Genomic DNA, 18,323 nt, shown 5'->3' with positions numbered 1-18,323 from the left:
AAGTGGCCTTAGCAGCAGAAACAGATGAAGAAAATGTAGAGAGGAGGGAGTGAAAAGATGCCAGGTCGGCAGGGAGTTTAGTTTTCTTCCATTTCCGCTCCGCTGCCCGGAGCTCTGTTCTGTGAGCTCGCAATGAGTCATCAAGCCACGGAGCTGGAGGGGGAGGACCAAGCCGGCCGGGAGGATAGGGGACACAGAGAGTCAAAGGATGCAGAAAGGGAGGAGAGGAGGGTTGAGGAGGCAGAATCAGGAGATTGGAGGGAGAAGGATTGAGCAGAGGGAAGAGATGATAGGATGGAAGAGGAGAGAGTAGTGGGAGAGAGAGAGCGAAGGTTGCGGCGGCGCATTACCATCTGTGTAGGGGCAGAGTGAGTAGTGTTGGAGGAGAGCGAGAGAGAAAAGGATACAAAGTAGTGGTCGGAGACATGGAGGGGAGTTGCAGTGAGATTAGTAGAAGAGCAGCATCTAGTAAAGATGAGGTCAAGCGTATTGCCTGCCTTGTGAGTAGGGGGGACGGTGAGAGGGTGAGGTCAAAAGAGGAGAGGAGTGGAAAGAAGGAGGCAGAGAGAAATGAGTCAAATGTAGACGTAGGGAGGTTGAAATCCCCCAAAACTGTGAGGGGTGAGCCATCCTCAGGAAAGGAACTTATCAAGGCGTCAAGCTCATTGATGAACTCTCCAAGGGACCCTGGAGGGCGATAGATGACAAGGATATTAAGCTTAAATGGGCTAGTGACTGTGACAGCATGGAATTCAAATGAGGAGATAGACAGATGGGTTAGGGGAAAAATTGAGAATGTCCACTTGGGAGAGATGAGGATTCCTGTGCCACCACCCCTCTGACCAGATGCTCTCGGGGTATGCGAGAACACATGGTCAGACGAGGAGAGAGCAGTAGGAGTAGCAGTGTTTTCAGTGGTAATCCATGTTTCCGTCAGCGCCAGGAAGTCGAGGGACTGGAGGGTAGCATAGGCTGGGATGAAGTCAGCCTTGTTGGCAGCAGAACGGCAGTTCCAGAGGCTGCCTGAGACCTGGAACTCCAGGTGTGGGGTGCGTGCAGGGACCACCAGGTTAGAGAGGCAGCAGCCACGCGGTGTGAGGCGTTTGTGTAGCCTGTGCGGAGAGGAGAGAACAGGGATAGGCAGAGGCATAGTTGACAGGCTGTAGCAAATGGCTACAATAATGCAGAGGAGATCGGAATGAAATGAACTAAACATCTGGGAAAGGAGAGAGTAAAAACCAAAACTCCCAAATATAACTCTCCCAACTTCACCTCAGAAACTATAATTGTTTCACTGAACCACCCGAATAAAACTCTCCCAACTTCCACTTTAGAAATTAGAATTGTTGTGAACTACAGCGGTTCAATGTTTCAAGGAATAGACTCAACTTACTTTATTCAGCTAGCTAACTATGACGCTATAGCTAACTAGCATGCTAGCATCCAATAACACACAGTTTAGCACCAATACTTGGTTACAACAAACTACCAATAGTGTGTTAACACACTAAACAGATAATTCGTGTCCGTGTCTAGTTCCTTTCATAACGCAGCAATAATTAAACGTTGGCTAGCTAGCACAAATATATTGTATTTAGCTGCTACAGTACAGCTAGCTGGTTGTGTTGGCTAGCTAGCAATGGCTGCTTTGTTGACTTTGTTTGAAAAACGGCGGCGCTGCGAACAAATGTAGCTGGCTAAAAGGATATTGTATTTAGTTGCTACCGTTGCTAATAGCTACTCGCCAGCTAGTCCAGGAGGTGAGTTAGCTAGCTAGCTAGCTTCGTGCTACACCCGGCACCGCCGAATACAATGCTAACCTACGATAACTACCCACAACAGCCCACGATGCCTACCTATAATACCTAATAATATACAGCCCACGATGCCTACCTATAATACCTAACTACAATCTAAATACATAGTTTAAGCCTTACTCGACAAAGCCCAAGCTATGTATAAAGCCAAACTTACCCGACGCCAGCTGTCTGGGTGGCAGACAAGAAGACATCGGTCTTCTGCAATCAGTAGCTGTAATTAAGTACAGTAGCTACTAACTACCTAACGTTAATGCCTCGGATAATGAGGTTAGAAAAACAGCTGAATGGTAGGTAGCTAGCTGGCTTAATTACAGGTACTCTTAAGCGTGAAATAACATTGGAAAAAACTATCCACAGTTGCTAAAAGTTACCAGTAGCTACCCGCTAGCTAGCTAGCTTTGTTGGTCCAGGTAGTGGGTTAGCTAGCCTCGTGCTTCGCCGGGCTCCGCCGAATACAATACTTACCTACAATAATTACCTACAATAACCTACAATAACTACCTAAGTGAACTACCTACAATACCTAACTACAATACCTACCTACAATCTAAATACATGGTTTAAGCTTTACTCAACACCATATAAGAAGCCAAGCTTACCTCCTGCTAGAGAAAACAACTGTATGAAGTAGTGTGTGCAATATTCTAAAATAGAATACCTACTGTACATTACTATACATTTCGAGGGTTGGTATTTATTGTTATGGAACTTTAACACTTGCTGGAACATTGATAAATACTGTCTACACTGGCTGGAAATGATCAGCCTAGCTTCAATCAGCTGTTATGACATTTGGGTCAACACCACCCAAGGTAAAGATGACCACTTATATAGCTATCGTATGAAGCAGACACATGACCTACAGCATGGTCAATCAAGTTAATGTTACCAACATTTTCGGACTACTAAACAACCACTGATTTAGAACACCGGAGAGTTACCGTAAATCGAAAACAGGAGCTGGCTCCACTATTCCAGTACCTTTCAACTTCAACATTTCAACATCATCAAATCACCTATGCTTAGTCTAATACAGTGACAACTTAAAGATTCCAGAAACAATTTAGTCTAATCAACGTAAGCTTAATGTCATGGTACTGATTTGTGTGTGTGTGTGTGTGTGTGTGTGTGTAAGTAGAAAAAACATTTTGACTCACCCTACCCTCGCCTTCATGTTGCCAAAATGAAAATTTTGAAACACAGAGAGACGAAAGATACATTTATTTGTTTCATTTTATTTTTTATTGGTCAATTTCTGGGGGAAGCCTGGCTTCCCTTGGCATCTATGAATACACGCCACTGGTAGGCGCATGGGTAAATATAGAGAAGAATAGGGAGTAGTAAGAGCTCTGTGACGTTATATATATTTTTTAAATGTAGTCATTTATCAGACGCTCTTATCCAGAGCAACTTACAGGAGCAATTAGGGTTAAGTGACTTGCTCAAGGGCACATCAACAGATTTTTCACCTAGTCGGCTTGGGGATTCGAACAAGCAACTTTTCAGTTACTGGCCCAACGCTCTTAACCGCTAGGCTACCTGCACTTATCACGCAATGCGTCATTTCATTACATAATTTGCCTCAATGGGTTATTAACCTTTGCCAGTGTACTGACGTGAGCGGCGGGTTGCCCTTTTCCCAGCACTCCCCAGCATAGGCCTTGACGATCACTGACAGCCAAGTGACATCAGCCTTAACGGGCCGATGTGTCACTAATTGCGTGAGTGGAGCAGAGGCGGAGGGGGTACGACAGCGCCACTCAGACAGAGGCTCTCTGTTTCTGGGAGGGCACTGCCACCCCTCGTCGAAATAAGCAGAGCCACCCCCGGCACCCCACTATCTAACCCTAATTGTCATTACAGTTTGGTTGGCTGCGTGGCACCAGAGCGGGCACCAAGACCCATGCCAGGTCTGCCACACTGGAGCCTTGCGGTTGTCAGCTCAGGCGCTGGAAAGGGCAGCCTTTGACTTAGCATGGCGACGCCACCGAGGACCCAGAGAATGGCATGTCACTTACCATCAGTGGCTCCATTGGCTGAAGCTTCCTTCTACATTTTAGGCAGCGTAAACATTTGATCTGTTTATTTGTTTGTTTGTCCGTCGGCCCACCCAATCGGAGAAAGAATAGTTTGGCTTTTCCTAAGAAAGAATGTGAGAAAGGTCATGGTGAAAAAAAGCCTTAATTGAACCCGGGGCATGAAACATTTAAGATTCCCTCTACTGCTTTGTTTTATGTCAACCTATTTTATGAAAAAGCTATAGAGCATTTCTGTGGACTTTGTGTGTCTAATCCGACATTGGAGATGGATGCCTTTATGTGGCTCTGTGCACATGGGACTGGGCTCATTGTCACCATGCTAAAGCATTTAAATGAAATGTCTGGAACAGTTAAGACTGACAAGCTCTCCTGGCCCCCATAAGAGGAAGTCATCTTTGTTTGCAGTGACTACAAAAAGCCTCCATGTCACTCATTTTGTCCTCAGCACAATAGGCGTAATGATTGTTAATTAATAAAACTTCCGCTGGCATAGTCTGTGGTTAGCCCCCCCCCCCTTTTAACTCACCCCATCATATTGGGGCAGCCTCTCATGATTATTCAATGAGCTGCTGCTTAATATGCATGAGGGGGTGTATATGGGCTGAGCAGAGGCGCTGGCTCAGAGTGAGGGAGGGAGTGAGTTCGTGAGAGACAGACTGAGAGTAGAGCGAGCTTACTCCTACTCAGACACATACCCACGGACATGCGTGCATGACTGTCTGCATAGCCTTCATGTAAATCCTTTCAGCGAAACCTATTTCCTGGGTGAGTTGGCGAGACGGAGCAGCCTGGTCAGGGGCAGCTCCATGTGAGCCAGCAGCCCAGAGAGAGAGACAACTTGCCTGGCTGACGAGAGCAAGACTGTATGGTGAGATTCCTCCACCATGGGATGCAGCCTCTGTACCATGCAGAAGCCTGAGGAGCAATACAAACTACTCTATGAAGTCTTCCAGGTAGTGTAACCAAGCCACTTCTGCTCTCTTCTGAACAGCTGAACTTTCAGGGCTGTTAAATCACTGCTGATGTTAACTCAAAAGGGTAGAGGTTCTACAAATGTTTTGTTGTCTACTGCGATGTTAATGTATTGAATGTGGTGATTCAAAGTCATACTTTTGCATTACGTCTTGTAAGTACTGATTTATTCACTAGCTGGGATTCTTTTTCAGTTTGATGTGGTTGTAGATGTGTTGGCTTTGTGTTGGCTTTGTGTTGTAGTTTGGTGTGTTTTCTTTGCGTTGTCTTCTCTGTTGGTTTGATTCCAGTGTGGCTAGGGCAGATTGAGTGACAGGGTTGGAGTATAGTAGAGTATAGTAGAGGGCAGTTGTGGCTGGCTGGCTGGATCCCCTCTGGTGCTGCAGTAGAGTGAACTCTGGGCACGAGGTCACGTAGGGGTGATGAGGAGGTCTTGATAAAGGAGGACTGATGGAGAGCTGACAGCTCTCTGAATGTGTCTGTTAGTGTGTGCTGATCATAACCCACCTCCTCATCGTCAACTGACTCCTGCCACTTCTGACTTTAACCCCTAGTTCACTTCATTTTAAAATGTGTTTAACACTAAAGTCCTTAGTCTGCACATTTTTCACTATGATAATAGACAAAAGGTATTTGATTAATGAAAACTATGTTTTTGTTGTTTTGAACAAGGTTAATTTATCAATGAGGAATGAATCATCCCTTGTCCCTATGTTTAGATACACTGAGTATACAAACATTAAGAACACCTTCTCTTTCCATGACAGACTGACCAGGTGAATCCAGGTGAAAGCTATGATTCCTTATTGTTGTCACGTGTTAAATCCACTTCAATCAGTGTAGATGAAGGGGAGGTGACAGGTTAAAGAAGGATTTTTAAGCCTTGAGACAATTGAGACATGGATTGTGTATGTGTGCCATTCAGGGGGTGAATGGGCAAGACAAAATATGTACAGTGTGTCACGATCGTCTGGGTAAGGAGTAGTAGACCAAGGCGCAGCGTGTGAAATAAACATGACTTTATTTAATAAAAGTACTGACCAAAACAAAACACGATTCGTGAAGTCCACGGTTAAACATACCGACACGGAACAAAAACCCACAACACCCAAGGGAAAACATACAGTTTAAATATGGCTCCCAATCAGAGACAACCAGCCGACAGCTGACACTCGTTGCCTCTGATTGGGAGTCACACAAGCAAACATAGACATAGAACAACTTAGAATACCCAACATAGAAAATGAACACATAGAATGCACACACCCTGGCTCAACATATAGAGTCCCAGAGCCAGGGTGTGACAGTACCCCCCCCTAAAGGCGCGGACTGCGACCGCGTCTTAACAAAACCCCAAACAGGGGAGGGCTGGGTGGGCATTCCTCCTCGGAGGCGGCTCCGGCTCCGGCCTTGACCACCACCCCTCCATAATTCCCCCGTAGCGCCCCTGGTCCGGTCTGACCCTCGCTGGCTGGATCTGGACTGGACATTGACGGAGCGGATTGCTTACGCTCCGTAGTGGAGCAGCTGACCGGTCTTACCAGGCTGACGACTCGCATCCCGGGCTTGGTGCGAGTAGCAGGAACGGGCTGAACCAGGCTGACGACTCGCACCCCTGGCTTGGTGCGAGTGGCAGGTACGGGCTGGACCAGGCTGACGACTCGCACCCCTGGCTTGGTGCGAGTGGCAGGAACGGGCTGGACCAGGCTGACGACTCGCACCCCTGGCTTGGTGCGAGTGGCAGGAACGGGCTGGACCAGGCTGACGACTCGCACCCCTGGCTTGGTGCGAGTGGCAGGAACAGGCCGGGCCGGGCTGGCGACTCGCCCCGTAGGTTTGGTGCGAGTGGCAGGAACAGGCCGGGCCGGGCTGGCGACGCACACCGTAGGTTTGGTGCGTGGAGCAGGGACAGGCCGGGCTGGGCTGGCGACGCACCCCGTAGGCTTGGTGCGTGGAGCAGGGACAGGCCGGGCTGGGCTGGCGACGCACACCGTAGGCTTTGTGCGTGGAGCAGGGACAGGCCGGGCTGGCGACGCACCCCGTAGGCTTGGTGCGTGGAGCAGGGACAGGCCGGGCTGGGCTGGCGACGCACACCGTAGGCTTTGTGCGTGGAGCAGGGACAGGCCGGGCTGGGCTGGCGACGCACCCCGTAGGCTTGGTGCGTGGAGCAGGAACAGGCCGGGCTGGGCTGGCGACGCACACAGTAGGCTTGGTGCGTGGAGCAGGAACAGGCCGGGCAGGGCTGTCGACGCACACCGTAGGCTTGGTGCGTGGAGCAGGGACAGGCCGGGCTGGGCTGGCGACGCACACCGTAGGTTTGATGCGTGGAGCAGGGACAGGCCGGGCTGGGCTGGCGACGCACACCGTAGGCTTGGTGCGTGGAGCAGGGACAGGCCGGGCTGGGCTGGCGACGCACACCGTAGGTTTGATGCGTGGAGCAGGGACAGGCCGGGCTGGGCTGGCGACGCACACCGTAGGTTTGGTGCGTGGAGCAGGGACAGGCCGGGCTGGGCTGGCGACGCACACTGTAGGTTTGGTGCGTGGAGCAGGGACAGGCCGGACCGTACTGGGAACACACACCACTGGCTTTAAACGGGGATCAGGAACGGGCCGGACCGGACTGGCAATACACCTCAGTCCTTCTCGCCGTGCCTCTACGACTTCCTTCCCTCCTCTCGCCAATGGCTCCCGTAACCCGGTGGCCTTCTCTCCTCTTCTCCTATTTCGCCCTGTGGCAGCCTCCTGATGCCCAGTCGCCCATGCCGTGTGCCCCCCCCTAAAAATTTCTTGGGGGTGCCTCTCGTCCGTCCGACGATGGCACTGCTGACGCCGCTGCTCCTCTCTCGCCAGGGCCTTGATCCTACCCCAAGGTCCCTTGCCCCTGAGCATGTCCTCCCAGGACCACACTTTGCCCACCTGGGCCATCGCCAGCCTCTCTATCTCCTTTCCTGGCGCTTCCTCCCATGACCAGGCTGCCTGCTCCTGGACACGCTGCTTGGTCCTTGTACGGTGGGTTTTTCTGTCACGATCGTCTGGGTAAGGAGTAGTAGACCAAGGCGCAGCGTGTGAAATAAACATGACTTTATTTAATAAAAGTACTGACCAAAACAAAACACGATTCGTGAAGTCCACGGTTAAACATACCGACACGGAACAAAAACCCACAACACCCAAGGGAAAACATACAGTTTAAATATGGCTCCCAATCAGAGACAACCAGCCGACAGCTGACACTCGTTGCCTCTGATTGGGAGTCACACAAGCAAACATAGACATAGAACAACTTAGAATACCCAACATAGAAAATGAACACATAGAATGCACACACCCTGGCTCAACATATAGAGTCCCAGAGCCAGGGTGTGACACAGTGGGGAAAAAAAAGTATTTAGTCAGCCACCAATTGTGCAAGTTCTCCCACTTAAAAAGATGAGAGAGGCCTGTAATTTTCATCATAGGTACACGTCAACTATGACAGACAAAATGAGAAAATGTTTTCCAGAAAATCACATTGTAGGATGTTTAATTAATTTATTAGCAAATTATGGTGGAAAATAAGTATTTGGTCAATAACAAACGTTTCTCAATACTTTGTTATATACCCTTTGTTGGCAATGACACAGGTCAAACGTTTTCTGTAAGTCTTCACAAGGTTTTCACACACTGTTGCTGGTATTTTGGCCCATTCCTCCATGCAGATCTCCTCTAGAGCAGTGATGTTTTGGGGCTGTCACTGGGCAACACGGACTTTCAACTCCCTCCAAAGATTTTCTATGGGGTTGAGATCTGGAGACTGGCTAGGCCACTCCAGGACCTTGAAATGCTTCTTACGAAGCCACTCCTTCGTTGAATTCTTGCTTGTTTGTAGGTGACCAAATACTTATTTTCCACCATAATTTGCAAATAAATTCATTAAAAATCCTACAATGTGATTTTCTGGATTTTTTTTTCTCAATTTGTCTGTCATAGTTGACGTGTACCTATGATGAAAATGACAGGCCTCTCTCATCTTTTTAAGTGGGAGAACTTGCACAATTGGTGGCTGACTAAATACTTTTTCCCCACTGTAAGTGCCTGTGAACAGGGTATGGTAGTAGGTGCCAGGCACACAGATTATTGTCAAGAACTGCAATGCTGCTGGCTTTTTCAGGCTCAACAGTTTACTGTGTGTATCAAGAATGGTCCACCACCCAAAGGACATCCAGCCAACTTGACACAACTGTGGGAAGCATTGGAGTCAACATGGTCCAGCATCCCTGTGGAATGCTTTTGACACCTTGTAGAGTCCATGCCCCGACGAATTAAGGCTGTTCTGAGGCCAAAATGCACCCTTAATTTGGGCAGCCTTAATTTGTATGGATAAGTTATAGCCTTCCAGAAAATAAATGTATTAGTAGCCATCAAGCACACCATTCCTGGTTTTTGATGAAAGGCAGTTAGTTCTGTTCCAGTATAATACCAACGTTGAAAAAGATCACTTGGACATTGTACAGCCTAGAATAAAGGGGAATGGTAGAGCAGGGAACCAGTTGGCTCTTCAAAGTCCTCTAGCACCTTAAAGTAAAGTCAGTCTACTGCATCCCTTCTGTCCTCAGATGAACCTAATAGGAACAAGCTGCCTCTTGTACATTAGCTGCTGCTGCTATGCCTATTAAAAGTAGTAACTCTGTCTGGCAGGGAGAGAGTAGCTTCATTTATTAAATGTAGATAGAGTCAGCAATGTTCTTATGATGGGAAAGATACACTGATGTGTAGTTTCCTTTGTGGCCAGAAGGGGGTTCTTCAGATCAAACACATGACCATTCCCTCTAGTGTACACATACTTCTTCATTATCTTCTTCGCTCTACAATACGACTACTACACTCATAGAAAAAAGAGTTCCAAAAGGGTTCTTCTGTCCCCATCGGAGAACCCTTTTTGGTTCCAAGTAGATCCCTTTTTGGTTCCAGGTAGAACTCTTTTGGGTTTCATGTAGAACCCTACGTGTAAAGGGTTCTACATGAAACTCAAAAGGGTTCTACCTGGAACCTAAAGGGTTCTTCAAAGGGTTTTTCTATGGGGACAGCCAAAGAACCCTTTTAGGTTCTAGATAGCACCCTTTTTTCTAATAGTGAATATTCATCTTAAAGCAGGTATGCACTACCAATGTGTTAATAAGAACACAACTAGAGATTGTGTCAGCAGACAAGGCTTTAGCTCCAAGTGTCTCACTCTCACAGACTGTGTTTTAGTCTTGTGAACAGAACCTCAGTAATGTTTTCTAGCTTTGGGTTTTTCTCTCTGTTCTTTCCTGAAGGGCACCAGCTGAGTGTTGTCAGCATATTACATACCCATTTAGTGAGCAGGGTGCTGCTGTGTGGCAGGCTGCATGGTGGCTATTTAAGTGAAGTTAATGAGCAAGCTCTGTGTGTATCTCCCTCATTATTCCCCAAAAAGCTGTTCTGTTCCCACCCATTAGTGAGAGATGACAGCCCCGGCCCTGTCTCAGTATTGTGTCTGCAAATCACCCTGCTTTGATCATTCCAGGGCTGGTTCAAAATGACTAAAAGGTTTTGCCCTGACTCGGGGACTCTGGGAAGGAAGGGGTATGTTTTTGTGATGCTAAATGGATTCTGGATTTGTGTAAATCAAACAGCTGATGTGATGAGGACCAGACAGACCCCTCTTCTTCTCCATTTCATGTTTTCACCCCCCAACAAAATAAACATGACAGCAAGAAGATGGCACTAGAGGAGTGCAGTGAGTTCCTTTGTTCTTCTCCCTCTCCAGCCACAGCCAGGCTGTCATTCTGCCTGCCAATTACTGTTGATTGGCAGGCTGTTAGCTGGCTGTTAGCTGGTGGAGTCCTACTGTTTGTCTTATGACACCCTCCCTCCCTCTGCCTTGCCCATTTCTCTTACCTGGAGGGAGAGCCACCTGACCAGACTGAGCCAGGCAGAGCAGACAAGCTGCTCGGCTGCGCTGTGTTTCACATCAAACCCTATTCATCACTGGTAGCTAACCTCAGACTAGCCCATTCAGCAACCTCCCTCCCTTCTTTCCTCCACGATCACACAGATAATGCTACATATGTTTCAACTTGAAACATCTATTTGTATTGATGCACCTTGACTTGAATGATAAACAATACGGAAGGATGTTGTCTGCCTTGGTTTCCCCGGGCCACTCTGCTGGATAAAAGATTAAGCATCATCTCAATGTGACATTACCAGTAAAGAAAAATATTAGCAATTCGATTAACCTTCCTTGCACAGTAAAACCGTTTTTTCTGCGTTGCTCAAGTCCTGTTTGAATGGCTCTATTTCTGTCAGCCATCAGCCTATGGTGTGAGAGCAGAGATGTTCTCGTTAAGGGTCCAGAACCCGTTAGCCATGCCGTCAGCCGTTCCAACATCTCTAATTGAGAACATAATGAAGCTCTTTGTTATGTCTTGCTTTTTGCGTCCGTGGCAGCAGGACGGTGGCTTATAAACCATGGGATTGTTGTGTTGTGCAGCTTCATTTTGGTCACTCACTCACTGTCCTGAGGAGTGTGCCTCAGGCCAGGGTTGAGGTGGTCACTTCCTGTTAGAACAGGACCTGTACTGTGACAGGGAGGGTGGTCTCAGGCTTCTAATGATCAGGGTGAAAGTAATATCTGTGGGTAAACATTGTCTTTTCACTGCCAGTGTCAGCATATATCTTCACATGGCTTCAGTCTCTCCATTATCCCAATCTGTGGATCAGACCTCAGGGCCTTTCCGTAAGTGAGTGCATGCATGCGTGCATCTGTCCGTCTGCACTCTGCACGCATGCCCAAGTTCACGCAGGCGTGTGCCAGACAGTGCCATGTGGCCACCTTATGGGAGAGTTCAAAAGGGTGTGTGTGTGTGTGTGTTTGCCCGCACGCCTGTTAAATTCATCCTATGGGGCTGGAGCTGGGGCTGGAGCTGTGGTTGTAGACAGAGATCATGGTAGATCAGGGAGGTCTGTGTTGTCTGTCAGGGAGCCCTAGGATTGGATACATTGGGGATCAGGCAGCAGGCCTGTTTCATCTACTGATAATACACACAGATCCTCTAGATCAGGGTGCCTAGCACACTGCCCACACCACGCAACCCTCACACACACACACACAGCTCCCTGGGGGTTTAATGATACACAACACTCCCTGCTACTCTCTCTATTTCTCACTGTTTACACACACAAGGCATCGCTGTCCTTCTAGTCAGTTATGGATACGAGTCTCCGGTCTAGTGGGTGTGTCATCTCTACTAAGAATTACATTTTAACATAGTTGGTTTAGGAATCCCTGTTGAATCAGCAACCGTTGGTTGCCGTGACGGACGTTCTTTGCCTCTTCAGTTGACTCTTTTGAAATTGAGCGCAATAAGCCAAACACTACAAAAAGGCTTAACAGATCGTGTTTGAGTCATGTCTTTTAAACCATCTGCTCAACAAAAAATCCTCTGTACTATGCCAAATATGTGAAGATCAGTTATGGCATTGATTTCAATGAAGAAACCCTTTGAAAAGCCACTGTTTGGGAAAGAGTATTAGTTAGCAGCATGAAAGGCAGCCTGAAGGCAGAAGAAGTCCAGATAATTAGAGCGTTGAGCAGGGCAGGCTAGGTATGGGAGGGAAGGAGGGAGGGAGGAGGGAGGGAGGTACTGTCTCAGTCCCCCCTCTATGTAAACTTGACCCCTGGAACAGCCTGAACCCCACGCTCACTCCTCACAGCTGGAAAGGTAAGCACCACGCAGAGATGCAAGCTCTGCTGCTTTTGTCAGGGCAGTGAAGGTAGGGAGCTGGAAACTATCTGACAGTCCTGTCTGACTGACGGCTCTTAATCTCTCCACAAGTGGCCTCTAATGGTCCTGGCGCCTGTATGTGTTTTCGTACAAGACCCAGGGCTTAATGAGAGCTCCAACACAAGCCCCCCATTCAGGCTCACATCCAGACGGGAGCTCGCCTCAACAACGTTTTCACTGCTGCTTGACTGTGCCGTCTTTACAGCTCGTTATAGAGGGAGAGTTTGTGAGTAAAGAATCAGATTTCATGCATTTGTGATCTGAGACAACTGTGAGATACTATTGGACCCCTAAGATCTTTCACTTCAAAATATTCTGATATTCATCAAAATTATATGAAAATTGGCCTTGTTCCAAAAACTGTCAGGACCCCTGTCATTAAAGCACCATGACATGTGGAGCTCCAGGACGGCTCTCCCACTCTTCCTCCCCCTCTCCCCCTCTCACCCTCTCCTGATAATGAGGCTTGACAGAGGCGGGGTGGGGAGACAAAGCAGGCTACGCTGATGGGAAGGCTGGAGGAGCCCACTACACTGTTTTTAATAACAGGCATGTTCACCCTGGTGCGCCTCCACATCTGTTCAAAACTGAAGCAGGTGGCTGGCAGCCACAGGGGAGCGCTCCTCCTCGTACAAGCCCCTGTCCCCCCCCGTTCCTCCATCCCCCTGTCCCCCGTTCCTCCGTCCTCAGTCCAAGCCTGAGGATGGCACTGAGGAGCACAGACACCATATGTAGATATAACAACACAGACACCACAAACACACTCTGAAACAAGTTATGCAATGCACTCGGAATACATATCCCAAAGGAAATAAATGATCTCACTTCAATACATTTTAATAGAAAGTTAGCAAAAATAGATAAGATCTTACTACCATGGAAAGGAAAATACCTGTCAATTTGTGGAAAAATCACCCTGATTAACTCTTTAGTATTATCCCAGTTTACCTATTTGCTTATGGTCTTGCCTACACCTAGCGAACAGTTTTTTAAGTTATATGAGAAAAAAATATTCAATTTTATTTGGAACGGCAAGCCAGACAAAATTAAAAGGGCATATTTATATAATGAATATGAATTCGGAGGACATAAATTATTAAATATTAAAGCATTAGACCTATCACTAAAAGCTTCAGTCATACAAAAGTTATACTTAAATCCGAACTGGTTCTCAAGCAAATTAGTAAGATTGTCTCACCCAATGTTCAAGAAAGGCCTTTTTCCCTTTATTCAGATTACAACCTCTCCCTTTCGAGTTATTTGAAAAGGAAATAATCTCACAAATATCACTATTTCTAAAACAAGCCATAGAAAGTTGGTTGCAATTTCAATTAAATCCTCCAGAAACGACAGAACAAATAATGCAACAAATATTGTGGTTAAATTCAAATATACTAATTGACAAAAAACCTTTATTTTTTGACAGAATGTTTAAAAAAGGTATAATCTTCGTAAATGATATCATCGGTAGGACTGGTGGAGTTATGTCGCACATGCAGCTAACAAAAACATATGGAAATGTCTGCTCTACCCAAAATTACAACCAAATAATTGCAGCCTTACCGCAAAAGTGGAAGAGGAAAGTGGAAGGGGGAGAAAGTAAGGAACTTGTCTGTCGGCCTTGCATTAAAGAACATAATTGGTTAAGGAAAACTGTGATAAATAAAAAAGTATATCAGTTTCACTTAAGGACCAAAGGATTGACAGCCGTCCCATATAGATTGCAAAATAGTTGGGAAGAGATCTTTGACATACCGATCCCATGGCATAGTGTTTATGAACTGACACGCAAAACGACACGGATTCAAAAATTTGAATCTTTCAATTTAAATTCTTATATAAAATTCTTGCTACCAATAGAATGTTATTTATATGGGGGATACAATCTTCCCAGCTCTGCAGATTTTGCTGTGAAGAGACAGAATCATTAGATCATTTGTTTTGGTTCTGTCCATTTGTAGCTTGTTTTTGGACACAGGTCCAGGAATGGCTAAAGGATTGCAATATTTACCTGGAACTAAATTTGCAGATAGCATTACTGGGTGATCTGAAAAGTCATAGTCAATCGATCAATAATATAATAATACTTTTAGCAAAAATGTTTATTTTTAATTCACAATCTGTAGAAGCAATGAGAAAGGTTCAGAACTTTTGTAAAACATCACAGTACGGTTGAAATATATATGGCAAATAGAAATCCTATATGGATGGTGTTAAGAGATAGATGGGAGGTATTGAATAGAGTTGAAGGATGGGACTAATAACAAATAACAACAAATAATAACAAAGATAGCTAATAATGTAAGCATACTGTGTCCATAGGTTGTATGTTGGGAGCTTTTGGGAAAGAGCACAGTTAGAAAGATATGGCATATAGAAGCAAACCGGATGGACATCATGAAAATGATCGGAGAGGTTGAGAGTAGAAGAAGTTCAGGAGCAAAAAATAAATAAATAATATTTATATATATATATATATATATATATATATATAATATAATTATTGTAAAATGAACTCTGTCCATAAGGTGTAGATAGTAAGTATAGACCGGAAGTAGAGGCCTGGGCATTGTTGTTCACTAATTTACTCCAAGTAGGGAAAGGATGGTGTGGTTGAAGTATGTATATATATATATTAAAAAAAACATGGGGGATTGGAAGTGATGCAGACAATGACATTGATAGAAGATACAATCTATCTGCAATATTAAGCTGATCCATAAAAATAAAAAAATTATGCAATGCACTAAACACAGAGAGAGATTGGTTGCCAATCCCTATAACAAGAAGAAGAAGAAGAAGAAGAAGAAGAAGAAGAAGAAGAAGAAGAAGAAGAAGAAGAAGAAGAAGAAGAAGAAGAAGAAGAGGAAGAAGAAGAACCATCATAGTGTCAGATATGGAAAAACAACTGATGCACAGTATCATAGAGCTTTCAAATCTCAGTGTGGTGTACTTCTACAGTTTGCTGCTTTCTGACTGGTTATCGTCAACCATTATTCTTAATTTACTCTCTGGAATGACATGAACATTATTACATTTTGCCACAAAGGCCCGGCAGTGTCCTGAAATAGAAAGACATCATCATTTGGACCCATATGTCCTCACAGATTACTGTGTGGGAAGACAGACAGACAGACAGACACAGGTGGGATGGTTCCTTTTATGAGGACATAATATCTCCTCAATTGTGTGATCCTGTATGTTGACAGAAACACCCAGAGAGATGAACAATATAAGCCTTTCCGCTCAGCGATTACATTTATATTGTCTTCTTCAAAACAATCACCCATTGTAGGACTATAAACTATTCAGAGTCATTGTAATGCATTTGGTAGCTTCACCTCTTGCTATCAAGTAATGTGCTTGTGTACTTCTGTTTGCATTAGTTTCTCAAAACGAAACCCATTCCTGTACTATGTGTGGATGTTAACGGTTCATTTACACAGCTCTTTCATTGGGGCCTTATGTACAATCCCAGAGACTGGTAATGTAGTTGGTAGTGATAGGACATGATTAAGAGATAACCATTGTAGGCCTACCCTGTGAATACCCCAATGTGTCCCCTGTGTCTGTCTGTAATACACTGTCATGAATAAACCATCTCAACCGACAGAGAGAGGAGTTTAAGCACTTATTAAAGCACACCAAGTGGCAGGGGCCATTTTGCTAGAGGGTCATTATTCCTCATTATGTGGCTGACCTGCTATTCACCAGGAGCCCCTCACTGACAGGGCTACCGCACACAGGGCCATCACAGACAACCCTGAGGCAACGGCTGAGGACAGGAACAAGTACAGAGTCATCAAAACGAGCAAAAGGACAATATAGGAATAAAGTGGAATCATATTACACAGGCTCCGATGCCCGTCGCATGTGGCAGGGGTTACAGTCCATTACGGATTACAAAGGAAGACCCAGCCGTGATCTCCCCAACGATATCTCTCTACCAGACGAATTCAATGCATTTTATGCTTGAGGGCCCCACCGAACCAGAGGACTGGGTGATCACTCGCAATGCTGCGGGGCCGGACGGTATTCCAGGGCGCGTTCTCAGAGCATGCGCAGATCAGCTGGCAGGCATATTCACGGTAATTTTCAACATCTCCTTGTCCCAGTCTGTAATCACCACATTTTAAGATGACTACCATCATTCTTGTTCCAAGAACTCTAAGGTTTAATGCTACTATGATTAACGCTTTGTAGCACTCACATCTGTAATCATGAAGTGCTTTGAAAGGCTGGTTATGGCACACATCAACTCCATCATCCCAGACACCCTAGACCAATTTGCATACCACTCCAACAGATCATATCAAATAAAATAAAATGTTATTTGCCACATGCGCCGAATACAACAGGTGTAGACCTTAGAGTGAAATGCTTACTTACAAGCCCTTAACCAACAATGCAGTTAAACAAAAAAAAAAAAAAAGTGTTAAGTAAAAAATAGATGAGTAAAATTTTTTAAAGAGCAAATAATTAAAGAGCAGCAGTAAAATAAGATAACAGTAGGGAGGCTATATACAGGTGGTACCGGTACAGAGTCAATGTGCAGGGGCACTGGTTAGTCGAGGTAATATGTACATGTGGGTAGAGTTAAAGTGACTATGCATAAATATTAAACAGAGTAGCAGCAGCGTAAAAGAGGGGGTTGGGGTGGGGTGGGGTGTGGGGTCAATGCAAATAGTCTGGGTAGCCATGATTAGCTGTTCAGGAGTCTGATGGCTTGCGGGTAGAAGCTGTTAAGAAGCCTTTTGGACCTAGACTTGGCGCTCCGGTACCGCTTGCCGTGCGGTAGCAGAGAGAACAGTCTATGACTAGGGTGGCTGGAGTCTTTGACAATTTTAAGGGCCTTCCTCTGACACCGCCTGGTATAGAGGTCCTGGATGGCAGGAAGCTTTGCACCAGTGATGTACTGGGCCGTATGCACTACCCTCGGAGGCCGAGAAGTTGCCATACCAGGCAGTGATGCAACCAGTCAGGATGCTCTCGATGGTGCAGCTGTAGAACATTTTCAGGATTTGAGGACCCCCATGCCAAATCTTTTCAGTCTTCTGAGGGGGAATAGGCTTTGTCGTGCCCTCTTCACAACTGTCTTGGTGTGTTTGGACCATGATAGTTTGTTGGTGATGTGGACACCAAGGAACTTGAAGTTCTCAACCTGTTCCACTACAGCCCCTTCGATGAGAATGGGGATGTGCTCAGTACTCTTTTTTTTCCTGTAGTCCACAATCATCTCCTTTGTCTTGATCACGTTGAGGGAGAGGTTGTTATCCTTGCACCACACGGCCAGGTCTCTGACCTCCTCCCTATAGGCTGTCTCATTGTTGTCGGTGATCAGGCCTTCCACTGTTGTGTTGTCGGCAAACTTAATGATGGTTTTCTGGGATAATGGTGTTGATGTGAGCCATGACCAGCCTTTCAAAGCACTTCATGGCTACAGACGTGAGTGCTACGGGTCGTTAGTCATTTAGGCAGGTTATCTTAGTGTTCTTGGGCACAGGGACTATGGTGGTCTGCTTGAAACATGTTGGTATTACAGACTCAGTCAGGAACATGTTGAAAATGTCAGTGAAGACACTTGCCAGTTGGTTAGCGCATACTCGGAGTACACGTCCTGGTAATCCGCCCTGCGGCCTTGTGAATGTAGACCTGCTTAAAAGTCTTACTCACATCGATTACGGAGAGCGTGATCACACAGT

At 46.0% G+C, this 18,323-nt stretch overlaps 1 protein-coding gene across 2 annotated transcripts in view; it reads left to right on the top strand.

Moving 5' to 3' along the window:
• The window catches only part of LOC121574815 (E3 ubiquitin-protein ligase PDZRN3-B-like), a 130,340-nt gene that overhangs the window by 96,996 nt on the left and 15,021 nt on the right, over positions 1-18,323 (top strand). The window contains exon 1 of one of the 2 annotated variants that reach the window (XM_045222969.1): positions 4,441-4,812. The exons of the other annotated variant lie outside the window; for it this stretch is intronic. Within the exon in view, the coding sequence (XP_045078904.1) occupies positions 4,744-4,812 (69 nt within the window). The 5' untranslated portion in view covers positions 4,441-4,743. Of the gene's footprint in view, positions 1-4,440; positions 4,813-18,323 lie in introns of those variants that run through there. 2 annotated transcript variants of the gene reach the window in all.

The sequence above is a fragment of the Coregonus clupeaformis genome, chromosome 10, assembly GCF_020615455.1.
Source record: "Coregonus clupeaformis isolate EN_2021a chromosome 10, ASM2061545v1, whole genome shotgun sequence".
In the NCBI taxonomy this organism is placed as follows: Eukaryota; Metazoa; Chordata; class Actinopteri; order Salmoniformes; family Salmonidae; genus Coregonus; species Coregonus clupeaformis.
Note: the sequence above shows the minus strand (reverse complement) of the source record. Positions and strands in the feature narration are given on the sequence as shown.